This window comes from Cynara cardunculus (genome assembly GCF_001531365.2).
Source record: "Cynara cardunculus var. scolymus isolate 2C chromosome LG 17, CcrdV1, whole genome shotgun sequence".
In the NCBI taxonomy this organism is placed as follows: Eukaryota; Viridiplantae; Streptophyta; class Magnoliopsida; order Asterales; family Asteraceae; genus Cynara; species Cynara cardunculus.
Window position 1 is genome coordinate 6,198,281 of NC_037544.1, and position 19,088 is coordinate 6,217,368.

General features: G+C 34.9%; 2 protein-coding genes across 3 annotated transcripts; one reads left to right on the forward strand and one right to left on the reverse strand.

Annotated features, from left to right (window-relative positions):
- Nucleotides 1–1,128: 1,128 nt before the first annotated feature.
- On the forward strand, nucleotides 1,129–8,403 carry LOC112500294 (myb-binding protein 1A). 2 transcript variants are annotated; one of them, XM_025103742.1, is made up of 9 exons: nucleotides 1,129–1,282; nucleotides 1,386–1,980; nucleotides 2,673–2,798; nucleotides 2,907–3,104; nucleotides 3,815–4,042; nucleotides 4,118–5,242; nucleotides 5,404–5,691; nucleotides 6,373–6,817; nucleotides 7,381–8,403. In XM_025103742.1, the coding sequence occupies exons 2-9, from the start codon at nucleotides 1,420–1,422 to the stop codon at nucleotides 8,238–8,240; spliced, it is 3,831 nt and encodes a 1,276-aa protein (XP_024959510.1). In that variant the 5' UTR covers nucleotides 1,129–1,282; nucleotides 1,386–1,419; the 3' UTR covers nucleotides 8,241–8,403. The 2 variants fall into 2 exon arrangements, with proteins under 2 accessions (XP_024959510.1, XP_024959511.1); XM_025103743.1 differs by having other exon boundaries at nucleotides 1,179–1,278.
- A 542-nt stretch (nucleotides 8,404–8,945) lies between these two features.
- LOC112500326 (transcription factor GTE7-like) lies at nucleotides 8,946–11,749 on the reverse strand. Its single transcript, XM_025103786.1, has 3 exons — nucleotides 9,926–11,749; nucleotides 9,616–9,841; nucleotides 8,946–9,527 (listed from the first exon to the last, which is right to left on the reverse strand). The coding sequence occupies exons 1-3, from the start codon at nucleotides 11,438–11,440 to the stop codon at nucleotides 9,469–9,471; spliced, it is 1,800 nt and encodes a 599-aa protein (XP_024959554.1). The 5' UTR covers nucleotides 11,441–11,749; the 3' UTR covers nucleotides 8,946–9,468.
- Nucleotides 11,750–19,088: the final 7,339 nt, after the last annotated feature.

The window sequence follows — 19,088 nt, forward strand, 5'->3', positions numbered from 1 at the left end:
CGTAAGTAAACAACCCAAATGAGCTGTGCGAATAAGCCATATAGACCAATAACCATAATTAAGCCGCAAGTAACAGCCCCCAAGTCACAGAGTGGCTTAATGGATTTTATGCAATTTTCTTGTTTATTCTTAGCCGTTCTCTCCATATTCAGATATTAACCAATGACATTTGTCGTATATAAATATTGTATATTTATAAAAGAACTACAATAATTGCATACACGACCAGAGGTGTAACATATGTGATTTCCATTATTTCTTCATTTTTAAACACTGTAATAATCAAATATTGATAGGGACTTCTGTATGGGCTCCTTCACCTGTGTTTTCTCCCAATTAGGTTTCCACGTATATCTGATCTTCTCTCTTTTTTACTTTATTTGCATCAGCTTAATTGCTTTGTTGTATGCATTATAGTTTATTTATCTTTAACATTAAACTGTTTAATTGTTTGGATCTTGGACTGTTAACTATTATGCTTGATTTGACTTAGATTATTTGGGGTTGAATTAAGATTGCGTGATATAAACTTATTTGCAACACATTAGATCGTACACCGTTTTTCATTCCAAACATAACTTTTCAACTCAAACTCGACCTAACCTTTTTAAATTTTCTCGTAAATGAATCATCCTGAAAGTTTCGATTTAAGACATCTCCGATGGATAATACCAAATCTTACACCAAAACGGTATCGTATGCAACAATTAACCTGGTAAGTGCTAACTGTGGTAAGAGTCGTCTCCGTTACTTAATGTTAAGACTCTCAGTCATTGCCTTCGCTTTTACCGAGTAAGTTTATTGGTCCTTGCCATATTGATTCGGTAAGGTAATGTGACTTGTTAAGCGTTTATCCGAATAAGTGTTTGGTAAACGACCCCTTAAAGAATTTGTTGGAACGTTGAAGTTTGACTTAAAGCATATCAGACGACTTGACATGACTTTGATCCAACTTAAAAAATACAATCATTCAACAAAAAATTCTGAATACGCCACTTGTCCTGGTTGGAGTGGTCTTGGCTTGGTAATTCTAGTTTCCATTTGTTTCATTGTTTGGACTGAAATTGAAACTTATCCAAAATAGAAGGGTGTAAGGTGTAAATTACCAGAAAGAAATAACATCAGCGGCGCGGGTTTATAGTGTGTTCCAAAACTAGGGCATCTCCCCTTCGTCATTGCATTTGCCGATACCATACCAGAAACCCACACTTAAACAATACAAATACACAGGTTTATCTTCTCCATTAGGATTTAGCAAAACCCTAACGCAGCACAATTGTAGGTTCGCATCCTGTAATTCTATTTATACTTCCGTTACTATCATCCTCGTGTTCTTATATTCTAGTTTGCTCCGTTGTTTATTAATATGTGTTTTCGTTTAACAGAGATTTCTTAAAGGTTGTTTCTTTGTTGGGATCAATGGGTAGTAAGAAAAGGAGCTCCGATAGTGTAGAGGAAGTAACTAACCGTAAGAGTGATGCAATCTCTGAAAACAAAGTTTCGACTGAGCATCTGAGGAAGAAAATAAAAAAGGTGAAAAAGGAGGGGGATATAGCAAATGATAATAGTAATAACAGCTCTGATGCTGTTAAACCAATGGAAAGGAAGAAAAAACGGAAAGCATTGGATAAAGAAAAACATCGTTCTACTTTGGATGAAAATGCTGAAGTAAACCCAATAGTGGCAGGCTTGGAGGTTAAAGAAGTTGAGAGTAGATCAGTAAACAGTTTGCCTGAGTTTCATATAGGGGTGTTTAAGGACTTGGGGTCTGCTGATGTTTTGGTTAGAGAAGCTGCTGCGGAGAGATTGGGGATGGAGTTGCAGGAGGTTCAAAAGGCTTACAATATGCTAGAAAAGAAGGAAGATGTTGAGGCTGGGTTGAAGTTGGAGGCTGAGAAAGAGGATGGATTGAATAATTGCGCACCGTCCCTAAGATATGCTATACGAAGGCTTATTCGAGGTGTTTCCTCATCAAGAGAGGTGTGTTTTATGTGATCTTATATGGCTGGTATTTTCTAATCTAGTAGGTGTTTATTGGTTTCTTTGTGCTCTTTACTTGGATTTATGTGAATTAATCTTTGTACAAGGCATTACAGCAAAACCAAAATATTTGAATTCCTTTTCGCGGTATGAGAGTTAAAAGTAGCTTGAATGGTCAGATTTGTAGGCTTATCTTTGCTACCAATGATGAAGATGTCTGCTGATTATACAATAATTGGTTTTAGAAGTCACAATGCTAGGAAAGTTTGACTAACATGTGATTGCAATGTATCAGGCAATGCATGATGTCCTGTGAATAGCCATGTGGCAGTTCCAGCAGATGATTTCTTTATATTTTTTCAAAACATTCAAACTTGTCCGTCATTAACAGTTCTACTACTCTTTGATCCTTATGGTTTTTACCACACTGATAAAATTGATATTAGTTTTACTTCAAAACAGTTGTTTTCCTATGTATGTTTTGTTTTGCATGCCTGCTGATATATTCATTATGTTTCCTGTCTGATATTAGTTTTACTTTGACATTCCTTTTCACGAGTATGCACTTTCTGCATGTTAGTTGATACTAAGAGGCGTGTCCTTCACCAATATTTTTTTGGAGTTAGAGATTCCAATCAAAAGAGTATACTTTCCTAACTTGTGAACCTTGTCTTTTGTGCATTCTTTTGCAGTGTGCAAGACAAGGCTTTGCTTTGGGTTTGACTATGTTAGTTGGTACAGTTCCTGATATTCCATTGAGCTCGCTGCTGAAACTAATCGTTGACTTGTTGGAAGTCTCTTCTTCTATGAAGGGTCAGGTGGGACAGTAATCTATTGTGAAGTAGTCTGCGTACTTACCTTTTTGGACATGACTCTGTCCACTTGTTTCGTTCTAAATATTTGAAATATTTCTTTATGGCGTACAGGAAATTAAAGATTGTCTTTTAGGTCGTTTGTTTGCTTATGGTTCTCTTGCAAGATCAGGAAGGTTAATTCAAGAAAGTGTTTCTGATGAGAATTCTGAGCATATCAAGGAATTTACTAGTGCTGCTATATCACTTGCCACCAAGAAGCGCTATCTGCAGGAGCCTGCTGTCGTGATTGTCTTGCAATTGGTCGAGAAGGTATTTAATAATTGAATGGAGATGGAACAAATGCTTTTAAGGATTTTGTTGAATACCCTTTCACAGTGAACTCTTATATCAGATTATTAGCACTGAATGAGTTATATATCTGATTGCCTTCATATGTTAAGACTAATGAGCTCAGCACATTCAAAGTTGTGGTATTAAGTTAGTCCCAGAAGCTTTTAGATGTGCTTTTACTTTGCAACCTGTGGCGAACTTGACTAATTTACTTTGTGTTAAGTTGTGCTGCATTTGAGAACTTGCTATGTCTATGTTCTAACTTATATCCGAGTGAATAATTTTTTTTGTATTCTTAAGCTTATCAAAGTTGAGTGATTAGTGTGGTAATTGGTAAAATTCATCCATTACAACTTCAGTCTTGTCTCTGTTTTGCAACTTAAACAAGCTTCACAAGTACTGTGCTGCTCCAAGCCCTATGATCTTTCAACTAAACTAAGCATGGCCTTTATCCTACGATGGTTTATTGACATCTCTAGGAAACTATAAAGACAAATAGGTGATAATCCAAACTGGTGTATGTGAAGTGTTTCCTTCTTTTTTTGATGATTGATGGCAAGTCATTGATCGCTCCTCTAATTTAATTCTTCAGTTGCATATTCTTATATATGTTCTAGCTTCCAGTATGCAATTATTTCCTTAGTAGTACTCTACATGGTTTTGGTAATCTGAATTTATATGGATTTCAGTTGCCTGTTGAAGTTGTCCTGAAGCAAGTCCTTGAAGCTCCTGGTCTCCAAGAATGGTTTGAAGGAGCAACAGAATCCGGAAATCCTGATGCATTACTTCTAGCTCTAAAGCTGAGAGAAAAAATATCTACCGACAACCAAATCTTCGGGAAGCTCTTGCCTCATCCATATAGTTCCAGCATGCTGTTTTCTGCTGACCATCTATCCTCTCTTGCAAATTGCTTGAAGGTGATATCTATTGTTGGCTTTGTGGTTTGTGTAAGAACCTTAGTTTTCTGATTCTCATTTTTTGTGGTTTTGCAGGAGTCCACATTTTGTCAGCCTCGAGTTCATGGTGTCTGGTCTGTTTTGGTTAATATCCTTCTACCTGATATTGTACCACAACATGCTGATTTAGCAACAGGATTGAACTCCACAAAGAAGCACAAAAAGAATCGCAAATCTAGCTCTTATGATGAAGATATTCAGAAAAACCTGCAAAATTTCTGGGAGATTATTATTGAAGGATCACTTCTTCTGTCATCACATGATCGGAAACACTTGGTGTTTGATGTTATGCTTCTTGTTCTACGAAGGCTTCCCGTTTCTTGCGTTCCTATTGTTTTGTCTTATAAGATTGTCCAATGTCTAGTGGATATACTTTCCACAAAGGATTCATGGCTGTACAAATTTGCAGAATATTTTCTCAAAGAATTGTCAGAATGGGTCAGCCATGATGACGGTAGACGGGTGGCTGTTACTATGGCTCTGCAGAAAAACAGCAATGGGAAGTTTGATTGCATTACACGGACTAAAACAGTTAAAGATCTGATGTCTGGTTTTGATACTGAACCTGGCTGCATGCTTTTTATTCAAAATCTGATTGATATGTTTCTTGATGTGACACATGCTTCAGAAGAACCTTCTGATCAAAGTCAAACAACCGATGATAATTCAGAAATTGGTTCAATTGAGGATAAGGATTTTGCTGGAACGCTGGGAACATCCGATTTTTTGAAAGGCTGGGTTGTTGACTCTATCCCCAGTGTTCTGAAACATTCAAAGCTTGATAATGAAGCAAAGTTCCGTGTTCAAAAAGAAATCTTGAAGTTTCTGGCTGTTCAGGGTTTGTTCTCTTCATCTCTTGGGACTGAAGTGACTTCCTTTGAACTACAAGAGAAGTTTAGATGGCCAAAAGCAGCGACTTCAAGTTCTCTTTGCAGGATGTGTATTGAGCAGCTGCAGTTATTGCTGGCTAATGCTCAGAAAGGAGAGGGGCCTCATGCAGTAGCAAGTGGTCTTGAGGCTAACGATCTTGGTTCTTACTTTATGCGATTTCTTAGTATTTTACGCAACATTCCTTCAGTCGCTCTCTTTAGGTCATTGAGCAATGAAGATGAGAAGGCATTTAAGAAATTGCAAGCAATGGAAACCCGTCTCTCCAGAGAGGTAATCCACTGTTACATTTACCTGGAAAGTTGGCTTCTTTTGACGGTTAATTTATGGTATCAAAAAGAGATTTTTAAATGATCATTGCTGCTAGCCTTTTAGTTCTATCCGTTTCATAAATAGTGCATATAACGCGACTTTTACTTTTTAAACAATGGCAGGAAAGGAATTGTGGGATGAGTGCCGATGCTAACAGATTGCATGCTTTGAGGTACTTGCTCATTCAATTGCTGCTTCAACTCTTACTCAGACCTGGGGAATTCTCAGAAGCTGCCTCTGAAATCATTATATGCTGCAAGAAGTTTTTCCCTTCGCCTGATCTCCTTGATTCCTCGGGAGATGATGAACCAGATGGAGATGAAGCACCTGAATTGATGGATGTCTTTGTCGATACGCTGCTCTCATTGCTCCCACAATCATCAGCTCCTATGCGCTCTGCCATTGAACAGGTAGTTACCATAACACAGCTTGGCTATTTACATGAAATTTGTTACTCTCTGTCCCAAAACGTGTCCATAATCTTTTGTGTGTTCCAAAAAAAAGTGTCCAGTGCTTAATTTTCTATTCTAACCCTAATTATGAGATGGAGAAATTCATTATTCCCTCTTATTGAGGGTAAAATTGTCATTTGGTTTATTAGAAAGTGTAATGATTACACATTTCTAAAACTGGGCCTTTTTTTTGTTGTTGACATTTATTTCTGGAGCGGAGGGGGGGAGTAACATATACCTTTTAAAGGTGGTTTCCACATTTTACACACTTGTGGGTAAGAGCTTGGTCACATTTTGGCAGCCCACTCATGTTGGTTTATTGTGGTTCTGATGACTCTTACTTGGGTGGGAAAAGGTCACACAGATTCTATTTGATTAAACAGAAAAATTGAAGAACTTAAAACCTATCACCAGATGTTCAAGTCATTGATAGATAACAGCTTTTGGTCGGTATATGTATTCTTATTTTTCTTTGTATTACGTAGATGCAGTTTTTTAATGCGAGAGCTTGGTCTATTCTATCTTATTTTTTATAAATTCAAGATCTCCTTGTTGAACATCATGTAGCATATGGAATTATGTGATCTTTTCTCATTTTATTGCAACAAATGAGATAAACAGGTCAATTTTTTTTTGTAGGTTTTCAAATACTACAGTGATGATGTCACGGATAATGGTCTACTACGGATGCTGAAGGTTATAAAGAAAGACCTGAAACCAGCTAGACACCAAGAGACAGACAGTGAAGATGACGATGATACTGATGATGATGATCTTCTGGGTATCGAAGAAGCAGAGGATTCTGATGAAGCAGAAACAGGTGAAACCGGTGAGGGTGATGAACAGTCGGAAGACTCCGAGGGAACTGTAGGTGTGGAGGACGCTGGAAAAAGACTTCGTGAAGATTCTGATGATTCTGACGGGGGAATGGATGATGAAGCTATGTTCAGAATGGATTCTTATCTAGCTCAGATTTTTAAAGAGAAGAGGAACCAAGCAGGGGGAGAAACTGCTCATTCTCAGCTTGTGCTTTTCAAACTGCGTGTTCTTTCGTTGCTGGAGATTTACCTTCATGAGAATCAAGGCAAGTCTTAATTGCTAAAATCATTGTCAATTGGATAAATGAAAATCATCCAGGGAAAATGCATCAAAATGTAACAAAGTTTGATCTTGTACCATTTTGACCGGTAACCTACTGATTTTGCAACATTTGCTCATGTGGATGACCGTTTATGAAATGTTCATGGAAGGGTTATGGCAAAGTGGATGATAAACTTGACATCTATGTCATCAAATGTTACAAAATCAACAAGTTACGTGGTCAAGATGGATACAAAATTTGAAATTTTGGAACTTTGTTACATTTAGGATATGGAATGCCTTATTAATGTTTTTGGGAAAATTGCAGGGGAACAAACCTCCAAAATCTTTCATTTTAGGGTGCGGAGCAAACTTTTCATATATTTAAGGGTCTTGTTTAATATTTCATAAATCTTTCATTTTGAAAGTTGGTTCTTCAAAATAGGAATCAGTGCAAAGATGGTTTCTTGAAAATGATCTTAAATGGCATCATGCAGTCACATAACCAGACTTGGTAGTCTTGTGGGATGTTTGTACTGATTTGGCTTTGTACTTTTTGTTATGCAGGCAAACCACAAGTGTTGAAAGTATTTTCAAACCTTGCCCAGGCGTTCGTTAGCCCCCATACGACTGAGGGTAGTGAGCAGCTTGGTGACCGTATTTGTAAAATCATGGAGCACAAGATATTCAAAGCAAAACACTACCCGAAAGGAGAATCTGTGCAACTATCTACGCTGGAGCCTCTGCTGGAAAAGAACTTGAAGTTAGCATCAAAGCCTTTCAAGAAAAAGAAATCAGCAATCACCCCATCAAAGAAGAAACAGGCAGCCTCCTTCCAGCGCTACAGGAAAATCGTTAACCTGGCTCAGAACTCAACCTATTGGATTCTAAAGATGGTGGATTCTAGAAACTTCCCTGAAGCTGAATTGGAAAAGGTGTTTGATATCTTCAAGGGGGCTCTGGTGGCGTATTTTGATGGTAAAAACTCTCAACTGAAACCCCAGTTCTTGAAAGAAATCTTTAGGAGGTGGGCATGGGTTGGTCATCATTTCTTTGGCTTCCTTGTTGAGAAATGCAGTAGTGCAAGGTCAAAGTTTAGGCAAGTTGAAGCACTTGACCTAGTTTTGGAAACATTGAAGCCATTTGTTTCTGTGAATACCGATGGAAGCAACGCAGCCATGGGAACTAAGATGGTAAGTAGTCATCTTGGTGAACTCTGCATTCTGATCAAGGAACTAGTGACAAATATGCCTGAAAAGCAAGCTAGAAGGGCCGAAGTGCGCAAGTTCTGCGGTAAAATCTTCAACATCCTGAGTACCCTTAAGCTATCGACACAGTTTCTTAAATCTTTGGAGGCAGATGTTCAGTCGGCATGCGAAAAACAGATCGGTAAACCATTTCTTGATTTGAAAAAGCAAGAAGGGTAGTGTTTTTGACGTGTTATTTCTTGTATAAATTTTTGGAAGTGTTCCATTGAAGATGATCGCTGCAAACTGTGAAACTATACTACAGCTTCAGAAAATTTTGATGAGCGGGTTATGTTAGAAACTTGTTTCTGGAATCATTTATCCATACAGAACTCCTTTGTTATTGGCTTATTTTCATTCAGCAGTGCAACTTTTAACATTAATTTAATGTATGCATTAGATTCTTGAACTCAGTTGGGTCATATAACCTGCTGCTTTGTTCAATACAGAATTGTTCTTTGCTTCTGGATTGTATGTGTGAATCGTAACCCCCTCGTTTAAATATCCTGTTGGCTAATAAGCACATATATATATATATATATATATCACAAGATTCGAATCTGGGTTATTTTATCATCCCACTATCTAATACCCTTTTTGGTTAAATTGTATCACATTATTGTCTTGGTTTTGTTTTTTGCAGAAATATTGCAAAATTTGAACTTCTAAACGCGTATCTTACGTGTTCACAAGAAGGTTCGATGTGACTTGCCTTAGAATATATATTTAGATACAACCCCATTCCAAGGGGCAACTTTATACAAGGATTTGAAGCCTTCTCTACCAACCACAAGTCAACACATTCTTAATCTCAAATTAAGCTTCTTATTGGTCCAGAACAACGTCTATTTCCAACATCTTTGACCTATAAAAATCAAGTCTTCCTTTTGGTGTTCAATTAACAATTTGATAGTAATAATAATCAAAGAAAACATACAATAACATCAATGGAATTAGAATTGCCAAGAAAATCATGGATTACTACTACACTAAGCTTTTTGTCTTGTTGGTCATATGTACACACAAGAGCATTCCCTCATCTCAACTATCTTTCTTCTTCTGCTTGCTTGCTTGCTTGCTAACTCCCTACTATATAAAGTCAGGAACACCCCCAAAAACCATTTTACCAAAAAATTAAAAAAAAAAAAACCCAATCTAAACGAACCTAAATCAAACCCAATTACCACCAGGGGTTGAGTTGGGTTGGGTTGGGCTTGGGGCTATCTCCTACATCTGTGCAATTATACCTCATGGGAGTTTCACCATCATATCACACTTTCATATTCTTTGCTTTTGCCAAGCAATCATCTTTCCTCTTTCTTTTCAACACACCCATCCATTTCAAATCCTGATCCTGCATTGGCGTTTGTATTTTGGGTTTCTCTGATTCATTTCCCATCTGTTCATGTCACGACTGTGCATCATCTGCATCTGAATCACTCCCAGAAGAACTCCCAGAGTCTGAATCTGTAAACACATTAAAATCAATCTCATAAGCAATTCAACCTCCCAACAACCTCTCTTTCAGAACTTCTTGAAAGACAAGATTCAATACCGCTCGAGGAAGATGAATCACTACTTGAGCTGCTCGAACTGCTTGAGCTGCTACTGCCATTCTCATTCCCATGACCTGTACCTTGACCCTGCCCACCACCATCATCTTTCTCAATCTCCACATGAGGGAAGCTGCTTTCTGGCATCTCATCCCCAATATCAACATCCTCCTCCCCTGCTTCTTTCTTGTTCTTCTTCATCCCATCCGCTTTCTCACTTACAGGGACCTGAATTTCATTAAATCCATTAGAAAACCCAAATAAAGAACCAACACATAATGAAGCAGATATACAAACAATTGACCAGCTTACATCATCATGGTCAGGTGAGACACTAGCAGCAGCAGCTGAGGCACTGTTTACCAATAGCGCCTGTCTCTTTGTCTTGCTCACAAGTTTCTTCCAGTTTGTCACAAACCGATCAAGCTCCCAAAGCGTTTCTGTGTCCAAAGCTTCAATATCAAGCTCAATTTCATCACCCTCTTGCGCCAAATGATCATTTCTCTTGCGAATGATTTGCACCAACTGCGGCATCTTTTCTGGAGGCAAACTTTGCAAACCCAACCCCAATTTTTGCTTCTCTTCCATGTTCATTTCCCTCTTGTTGGGATCCTTAGCCCTGGGCTTCGGTTGTTTTCCAACAGCACCCCGTGTGGTAGTTGTTGTCGCAGAAGATGGCTTAATTGGTTCCACAGCCTGCATTGGCGATGGAGTCCGCACAGGCGACTGAACAACAGGGGGGATTACTGGGTTGGATGCAGTAGAGTGATTTTGTTTGTTTGAGATAGACGGAACAACAGGGCCACTACTTTTCATCTTCTTTGATCTCTCGGGGGTTTGAACATCGTCCCAAGAACTACCATCTAACTCGTCAATAGCAGAGAACTCATTCACGTGGTGATGGGTTGCCAATTTCGCCTGGATTGGTCTAAATAACTCCTCAAAATGCGTAAGAAGCTGATCAGCCATTCCATGAACCTCATCGGTCCTAGGGTTATAAAGCATCGCGTTCTCAAACACCAACCTCACATCCGAGGCAAAATCTGAGGGACTTGCGTACATGTTCTTTGACAAATTCGATTTAACCGTCCCCAAATCCATTGGCCGCTTGATAATCTGATGATAATCGTGAAGCCCTAAAGCAACGGCGTCTACGGGTTTGTTAAAGACCCAGCTGAGCTTGTGCTTCATCAATTTCGTCAACACCTGCCTGCACATCTTCAACAAATTCTCGTCCGCTTCACCACCTCCACTGCCGTTTACCAAACCCTGTCGGAAATGTTTCGGCTCTTTGTTGCTAGATCCAAACGGCATCGAAGATGGCTGCCGTTTATTACCAGACAGTTTCTTGAATTTTCCGTTGGATGATCTAGGGTTTAATTCGCCAGCATGAATCCGTTCATTTAGGCTCCGAATTCTTTCGAGATCCAAAACCAATTTCTTCCGGAGCTCATTTATCTCGCTTCTAGAACACGCAGCAACGTTGTAGCTCACATATCCGCCGTGGTTGAAACTATTTCCATAACCGCCTCCTCCGCTGGTCTCAATCGGTCTTTGGTTGAACGAATAAGCGTCATCTGATGCGGCCTGACTCACAACCACCCCGCAAGAATCAACAGGGTGAGAATTGTGGTTATGAGGCCTGCCGTTAACAGCTGCGTTGGGAAAATGCTTCTTCTTGTTTGATTTGGGTTTTTGGTTAGGGTTAGGGTTAAGGTTAGGGTTCAGATGACGAGGATTATTATTGGAATAATTAGGGATTTCCCCCATGAATGATTGATGGCCACAGCTTGTTTGATTCCTACTCGCTAACACCGTCGACGCCATGAACCAACAACGATGGCAGCGAATTTGCCCCGTCGAGATCCGGATCTATCTCGAAACGAAAGCCACACAGGCGTAAACGAAAACATGTAGCAATCCAACACAGCAACCAATACGGCGTCGACGAAGACAATACAACACCGGCGGCCGGCGATCTATTAATTGTCACCGGAAAAAAGACGAAAGGAATATAAAATTTGCATATATATATATGGAGGTGATGGCCTTCTAGGGTTTGAGACTGAGCGAAGATTGAAGGGGTTGGGGTTGGTTCTTAAAGGCGATAAGATCTGACCGTCGTAACGACGGGCAGTCCATCCACCGTCGATTTATTTCTGACCGCTCATCCAACGGTTGATGAAGATTTACTTGCTGTCTGGGCACCCTGCCCATCATACCTGTACTCCACGGTTGAGATCCCATCCGTTAGACGCGTGGCGCAATCTCGACGCTTGATGAAAATATCGTGAGTTTTGGGCGCTTTAATTTAGGGTTTTTTTTTGTTTCACAGAGTGGGACCCTCACACCAGTTCCACTCTCAAACACATATGATGACGTGGACTGACCATAAATACGACTTGCCATCATCAGTCACGCGCCCTGGCACGTGGGTGGTAATACAAGCGCGTGTATAGGGGTATCCATGTAATTCCAACAAACAAGATAACCGACCTTTTTGCTTGAAAAGACCAAAATAGCCTTGGTGATTGGAAAAAAAAGGTAAAAAGAGTGTTGGGACTTCAAATTTAATCACCTCCCCAAAATAATAATTCTTTCTCATTTTAAATATTTACCGAAAACTAGAAAAAGTATTATTTATTGAAAAACCATGGTTTTTTTCCATGAAATTTGTAATTTTTAATAAAAATTAAATATTATTTTGAACACAAAATATTTAATTTCAAAACACTAACAACAATTATTTTCATAGAAAACGTATGTTTTCAAAAATCAAAACGAGTTTTACATGAAAATTACAAGTATTTACATTGTTTTTAAAACTGATTTATAAAAAATATATACATATATTTGAATTGTTGTACGACTTTATTTTGTTGTCAAACAAAAATACATATCAAAATATTTTGTATATATCGAGTTTTATTTAAGAAAAAAAACCTAACTCGAATTAAAACTTACCAAAAACAGTTTGTAACAATTTCACAAAAACCCAAAAAAATATTTTGTAATTTCTATAAAAAAGTTTACATTTAGAATAAAAAAATAAGCAAAATGACCAATAAAATTAACAAAAATACGAAATTAATAAAATATTTATGTTAACGATGAAGAGGTACCGTTTTAACAAAAACCCTATTTGTGAAGATCGGAGAAAGGAATAGGTTATCGTCGCCGGTGGCCGGAAACCGAAAGGTACGGTCTTCTCCGATCTCGGAACGCGGATCTGTTGGCGATGGTTTGTCACAGATCTCATATGTGGTGGCGGTGGCGGTGGTGGTGGCTTTGGCGGCGAGGGATTGCAGCGGCGACGGATAATTGGGGAAAGTGATCGGATCTGATGGTGAAGGGGGTTGGGGAATAATTATTGGGGAGTGGATTAAAGTTTTGGGGACGTTTTTTGCGGTTGTAGCGTAAGGATTGTTTTTTAATTTGGGTTTGCATTTCACATGAGTTTCAGTTCCATTTCACATGAATTTCAGTTGCATTTCAATTATAAAACAACAACCTATTTATGGAGTATGGACTCAACAGCATTTGTTTTCCTTTTTCTATTAAAACAAATTTATATTTACTAGAAGGTACTCAGCATGTTAAGCGAGATAAATTTTGATTTTAATGTTTAGTTTTGATTCTGACTTTATTGATATAATATGATTTTACGTAGTTTTGAGAAACTATAATATTTTTATTTTTGAATGAAATAAAAATAACATAAAATTTTGAAAAAAATAAATCGATATTAGTATTAAATTAACTATTTAATAGTTCATGTTTTTTGGTGTAACTTTTTTAATTCAATTTTTTGTTACAATTTAATTTATATTTAATAACAAAGTAATTTATTTTTGATTTAATGATATAAATTTTTATTAATAATTAAACATTCTGTTAGAACTTAACGGTTATCTTAATTATGTTTTAGATTTTTCTATATTTAAAGTGAATGTTTATCCTATATTTGATTATGTTTATCTGCAGTTTGTTACACGAATTTAAAAATTGAGCTTTTATAAGTTGTACTTACGCAAAATTACTTATAATCTTGAATTTTAAATATTTTACATCAATAAACAATATTTCATGCATAAAAATTGGTTTTAAAGAGTTTTTATCAAAGGTTTTATAATATAACTAGATGTGTACTAGCGCAATGCAGCGAGATACATCTTCATTTTAGTATTTTGTTTTATTTTTTATCTCTGTTAATATAATATGGTTTATATGATTTTGAGAAAGATATTATTTTTACTTTTGAATAAAAATAAATCTGAAGATATCATAAAAATTTGAAAAGATATATCGATATTAACATAAAATTAACTATTTAAAAGTTATTTTTTTATACAATTTCTTTAATTTAACTTTCTATTATAATTTAATTTAGGTCTAATAACGAAGTAATTTATTTTTGACTTAATATTATTTCTATAAAGATAATAATTATGTTAGAACTCAATGATTATCCTAATTATTTTTTTAGATTTTTTTTATTTAAAATGAGATTTTTATCTTATATTTGATTATGTTTATCTGCAGTTAGTTGTATGAATTCAAAAATGGAGTTATAATAAGTTGTACATATGCATAATTTACTTGTAATATTAAATTTTAAGTAATATGCATTAATAAACAGTACTTCATGCATAAAAAATGGTTTTTAAGAGTTTTTGTCAAATGCTTTATAATATAGTATATATATATATATATTAAATTATAAATATGCATACAATACAAAACAAATCATACACAAGACATCGCCGGTCTGAATTTAATTTATAACTACAATAAAAGCGTTTAAGTTACATTTTTTATTAGATGTTTGTGATAAAATATATCAACTTTTGGAAAATTGTTTGGACTCTTATTTCTCTTTTTTGAATTTTAAATTAAAAGAAAAAGACAAACATCCAACCAATTAGGGGTTGTTTATCAAATATCCACCCAATAAACATCTATCGGTAAAATTTTACACTATAACTTACTTACCAAGTAAGATTTTACTTTTTCAAATCGGCATTATATGCAACAATTTTACTCTATATGTGTTAATTATTCACTTACGAGGCAAGACTCTTGGTCCTTGCCTTCGTTTTTACTGGGTAAGATTATTGATCTTGATCATATTCATCGGATAAGGTAATGTGACTTGATAAATGTTTATCCACGTAAATGTTTGGTAAACGCCCCCTTAGTCAAATTTATGTCTTTTTATATTTAACTAAACTATCTCATCTACCACTCTTTTAGGATGTTTATAATATAACAAAATGTTCGATAGTTGGTGATTAATAACTTGATTCTCACAAGAGTGGTGTTTGATTGATTTAAGTTTGGACTTTAAAGGTCAAAACTGTCTAGAGGTCCTATGTTCAAATCGAATGAGGAATAAAAAATCCCCTTGTGACCATGGAGGTTCAAATGCGGTGACTTCAGGTTATCCGCAAAGCAGATGGTCATCCTGAGATAAATCAGCTCGTATAACGAGTTGGATATATAAGTTAATAAAAATAATAATAATTTGATCCTCAAGTAATGGTGTGGCCTTGTTTTTGTTTTGTGTGTGTGTGTGCATATATGAGATGACAATCCAAGGAGAAACACAAAAAATTACAATCATAAGAAAATCGATATAAAAATATTTTTTACATAATTTTTCTCAGTAAAATCCTTGATTTAAGGTATTATTTCACATATGTTTGTATTCACCTTATGAAAAAATTATATATAATTTTTTCGTTTACTTATTGAAATGAAAAATACACGTAAAAAAGTTTCAAATTATGAAACTAATACACATGAATAATAGCTTAAATTTTAGCATTTAATGAAAAAATCAATTAATTTTTTATTAAATCAGTTATCACGAGTTTATAATCTTTTCTTTATGGATCTCATTTGATTTAACTATATATATAATATAATATACAAAAGATATTATATAATATAGAGCTTTAATTAAATGAGAACCCTATAATTTGTGAGATCCAATGTAAACCACTCATTTGAGATAATTATGTTATCTATTAAATATATAAAATGTAAGTTAGTCAACTCATAAATGTATTTAATTAATTTATTCTTCAATAAATAGGAAAATTTATATTTATTTATTGTTAAATCTCAAATATAAGATTCATAATTAAAACCAAAATAAGTTTTATATTTATTGTTAAATCTAAAATAAAATAATTGAAATTAAAAAAAAGTATAAAAATTTATATCTTTTATTTTGACACTTATATCGATATATTTTAAAGGAAACTCTTTTTTTTTACCTCAGTCTACGTCACTCGGCTGACTTCGGCAATGGGATGATCTCGTTGGGCTAATTTATTAGAGAACGATGTTAAATGGACGAGAAAGAGAGGATTTCTTTGCTAGTGCACGCAGACAGGTAGTTGATTTCATTAGGGAATGGACTCAATCGAACGGCCAACCACTTTCCAAGGACAATGGAAAATCCGAATCCCTAGGACAAYGGAAAATCTTTATACCTTTCCTTCGAGTGCCCATGCCATTAGAAAGCGGTTTTTCCCTCAGGTTCCTCCCGCAAAGCAAGTTCCAGTGGATTCCGTGCCTGAATGTCCAGTTTCTTCTTTCAATCCCGTCTTCGCGAAAAAAATCGTGTAGTGCGGTGAAGAGTTCCCGTTGGGAAACGAAAGAACTTTCACTTTCCATAACCAAAATGAAAGAAAGTCAACCTAACACATGCGACGGAATATCTTACATCAAGGTGATAGGATTCGATATCGACCAGGTTGTTTAATTTAAAAAGCAGAACATAGAAAAGAGGTAGGACATATTTTTTACGGACTACGATATGACTTGGATTGGAGATCTGTGAACCATTAATAATTTTTCATTTTTCATTTTATTTTTATAAATCAGTATATATGTTATGAAAGAAAAAAGATCGATAATCGAACACATGTTTTGTCTTTTGTTTTTTTACAATCATATGTTACATGTGAAGGCTTTTCCCCTTATTTGGAAAATAAAACCATGACCTTTTTAACTTTTTGTGACACAACACACTTTTTCTTTCATTTTTCCGTAAATGTTTCGTAGTTGCAGGTTAAATAAAAGATACAACTTTCGGCCAATTTTAAACTTGATCGATTGACAGGTCGTTTACGAAACATTTATCAGGTATTACTTACCTTATCAAATGATAATGACGATGACCCAGAATCTTGTTTGGTGTGAGTCATGACAATAACCAAAAATTCACTTAGTAATTGAGGGAAAAGACTCTTACCCGGTAAAAGTTTATCAGGTAAACAGTGGTTATCAACAATCCATTTTGATAGCGTTGATGTTACCTAATAATGCAAGTAATTGTGGTGACTTTTGCAAGTAAACGCTTATCCAGTGAGCGTTCGGTAAAAGACCCTTAAGTTTAAAAAAGCATTAATAGATTATTGGGAAAAGTCTAAAAACACCCAACCAACTTTCCTATTTTAAGTGGTTTAGTCTCTAAACTTTTTTTTTTCAATAAGAAAATCATTAAATTAAGTTTTTGAGCTATTTTTTTGAATGAAAAAACCATTGCATTTTCTAATTGTGAATTATTAAGTTCTTGAAAAAAAAACCCTAATAAATAAACCATCTAACTTTCGTATTTTTTTATTTAACCCAAAAAATGTTATACATAACCGGCTAGCAAAAGTTCGAAGGTTTATTAATTAGTTTTTTTTTCGAGAACTTGATAATTTCTCTATTAAAAAGTTCAATGACTTTTTCATTCACAAAAATACTTTAAGGACTTAATCATTCAAAATGAGAAAGTTCAATATTTTTTCTTTCAAAAAGAAGTAAGGGGCCGTTTACCTAAACACTTATCCGGTAAACACTTACCGGTAAAATTGAACACTATCGCTTACTTACCAGGTAAGATTTTATTCACTAAAACGCATTGTATGCAACAATTTATCCAGGTAAGTGCTAACCATGATAAGAGTCTTCGTCCTCACTTACCGGATAAGATTCTCGATTCTTGCCTTCGCTCTTACCGGGTAAGATTTTTTTAGTCTTTATCATATTCATCCGGTAAAGTAAAGTGAGTTGATAAACGCTTACCCGAATAAGCGTTTGGTAAACGTCACCTAAAAAAGTTGGTTGGGTTTTTTGAACTTTTCACTAGATTATTTGAATATTGTAAATGAGTATCTTAGTTATATCAAAATTACACGTATTTTGTTCTAATTTTTATTTTATAAAAACTAATTTAAAAGCTTTATTTTTTTAATTCAACATGGTATATTTTTATATAATTAAAGAAACTTGAAAAAAAATATTATTACCAAATTAAAAGTTTTAACAATATTTTACTAAAATGCAAACTAATCCCAGGTTCAAATTCAAGAAGAAATAAGAATCTCTTTGTGGTCACGGAGATTCATATGCGGTGACTCCGGGCTACCTGCAAAACAGGTGGTTGTCCTGGGATTAGTCGGCTCGCATAGCGGGTTGGATATCCAGATTAATAAAAAAAAAACTTTTTATGTTAAAATAAATAAATAAATTGTAAATTGGCAAAAATAAATCAGTTTTTATGATTTTGAAATTGTGATGATTAATTAGAAATTAAATTGTGAAATCCATTTATTTAATGGTTTTTTTTCTGGAAAAGGAATCAAGTAATTGGGCTAACAAAAAAAAGCAGCCCATTAATGGTATCAATGATTGCTCACATGAAAGCTATCTAATCTCTAAAACATAGTTTATAAAAAATGTATGAATAATTTATAAAATAAGAATTTGATTAAAAAATACAAATAATATTTATATAATTTTTTTATTTATTGAATTACAAATTTTACATTATATTTGACTTTTTCATAAATTTAACATTTTTTTTATTAACTTGTATATCCAACTCGCTAAGCGAGCCGACTAATCCTAAGGCGACCATCTGCTTTGCAGATAGTCCGAAGTCACCACATTTGAACCTTCGTGGCCACAAGGGGGTTTTTATTCCTCATTGGATTTGAACCTTAGACCTCCAGGTACTTTTGACATTTGGAGACAAGCTCAAACCAATCAGACACCACCCTTATAGTTAATATTAACGAATATAAAAAACGCAAAATATAAATTATATTACAATACAATAAAATATATTACATGATAAAAGCAACAAATTTAACATAAACTAAAATTACTTCATTGTTTGTTTAAAAATTTTGAAGTTGATGTTCGTACAATCTCATTTATAATTAAGTCATTTTTGTAGAACCATTTTTCATTAATTTCATGATCATTTCTCGATTTTCTCGTTTGTTCTTTAGTTTGTTTGTTTTTTCTTTCACGAATAATGTATAGAATTGCCTCATCGTCTGTTTTTTTCCTTCATTATTGATAAATTAAATATAAATAATAAGTTAAAACTATATGAAACATTTATTTATTGAATCAAAAATATTTTATAAATTAAAATAAAACATTTATTTAGTTACTTTATAATAGT

What these genes read in the sequence shown, in the direction of transcription:
- LOC112500326 (XM_025103786.1), bottom strand. Translation starts at nt 11,440, where the DNA reads ATGGCGTCGACGGTGTTAGCGAGTAGGAATCAAACAAGCTGTGGCCAT. An exon ending in TCTCACCTGACCATGATGAT is followed by an intron (nt 9,842 to 9,925) that starts GTAAGCTGGTCA and finishes AATGAAATTCAG; the next exon opens with GTCCCTGTAAGTGAGAAAGC. An exon ending in TGATTCATCTTCCTCGAGCG is followed by an intron (nt 9,528 to 9,615) that starts GTATTGAATCTT and finishes ATGTGTTTACAG; the next exon opens with ATTCAGACTCTGGGAGTTCT.
- LOC112500294 (XM_025103742.1), top strand. Translation starts at nt 1,420, where the DNA reads ATGGGTAGTAAGAAAAGGAGCTCCGATAGTGTAGAGGAAGTAACTAAC. An exon ending in CTCTTGCAAATTGCTTGAAG is followed by an intron (nt 4,043 to 4,117) that starts GTGATATCTATT and finishes GTGGTTTTGCAG; the next exon opens with GAGTCCACATTTTGTCAGCC. An exon ending in AAACCCGTCTCTCCAGAGAG is followed by an intron (nt 5,243 to 5,403) that starts GTAATCCACTGT and finishes AAACAATGGCAG; the next exon opens with GAAAGGAATTGTGGGATGAG.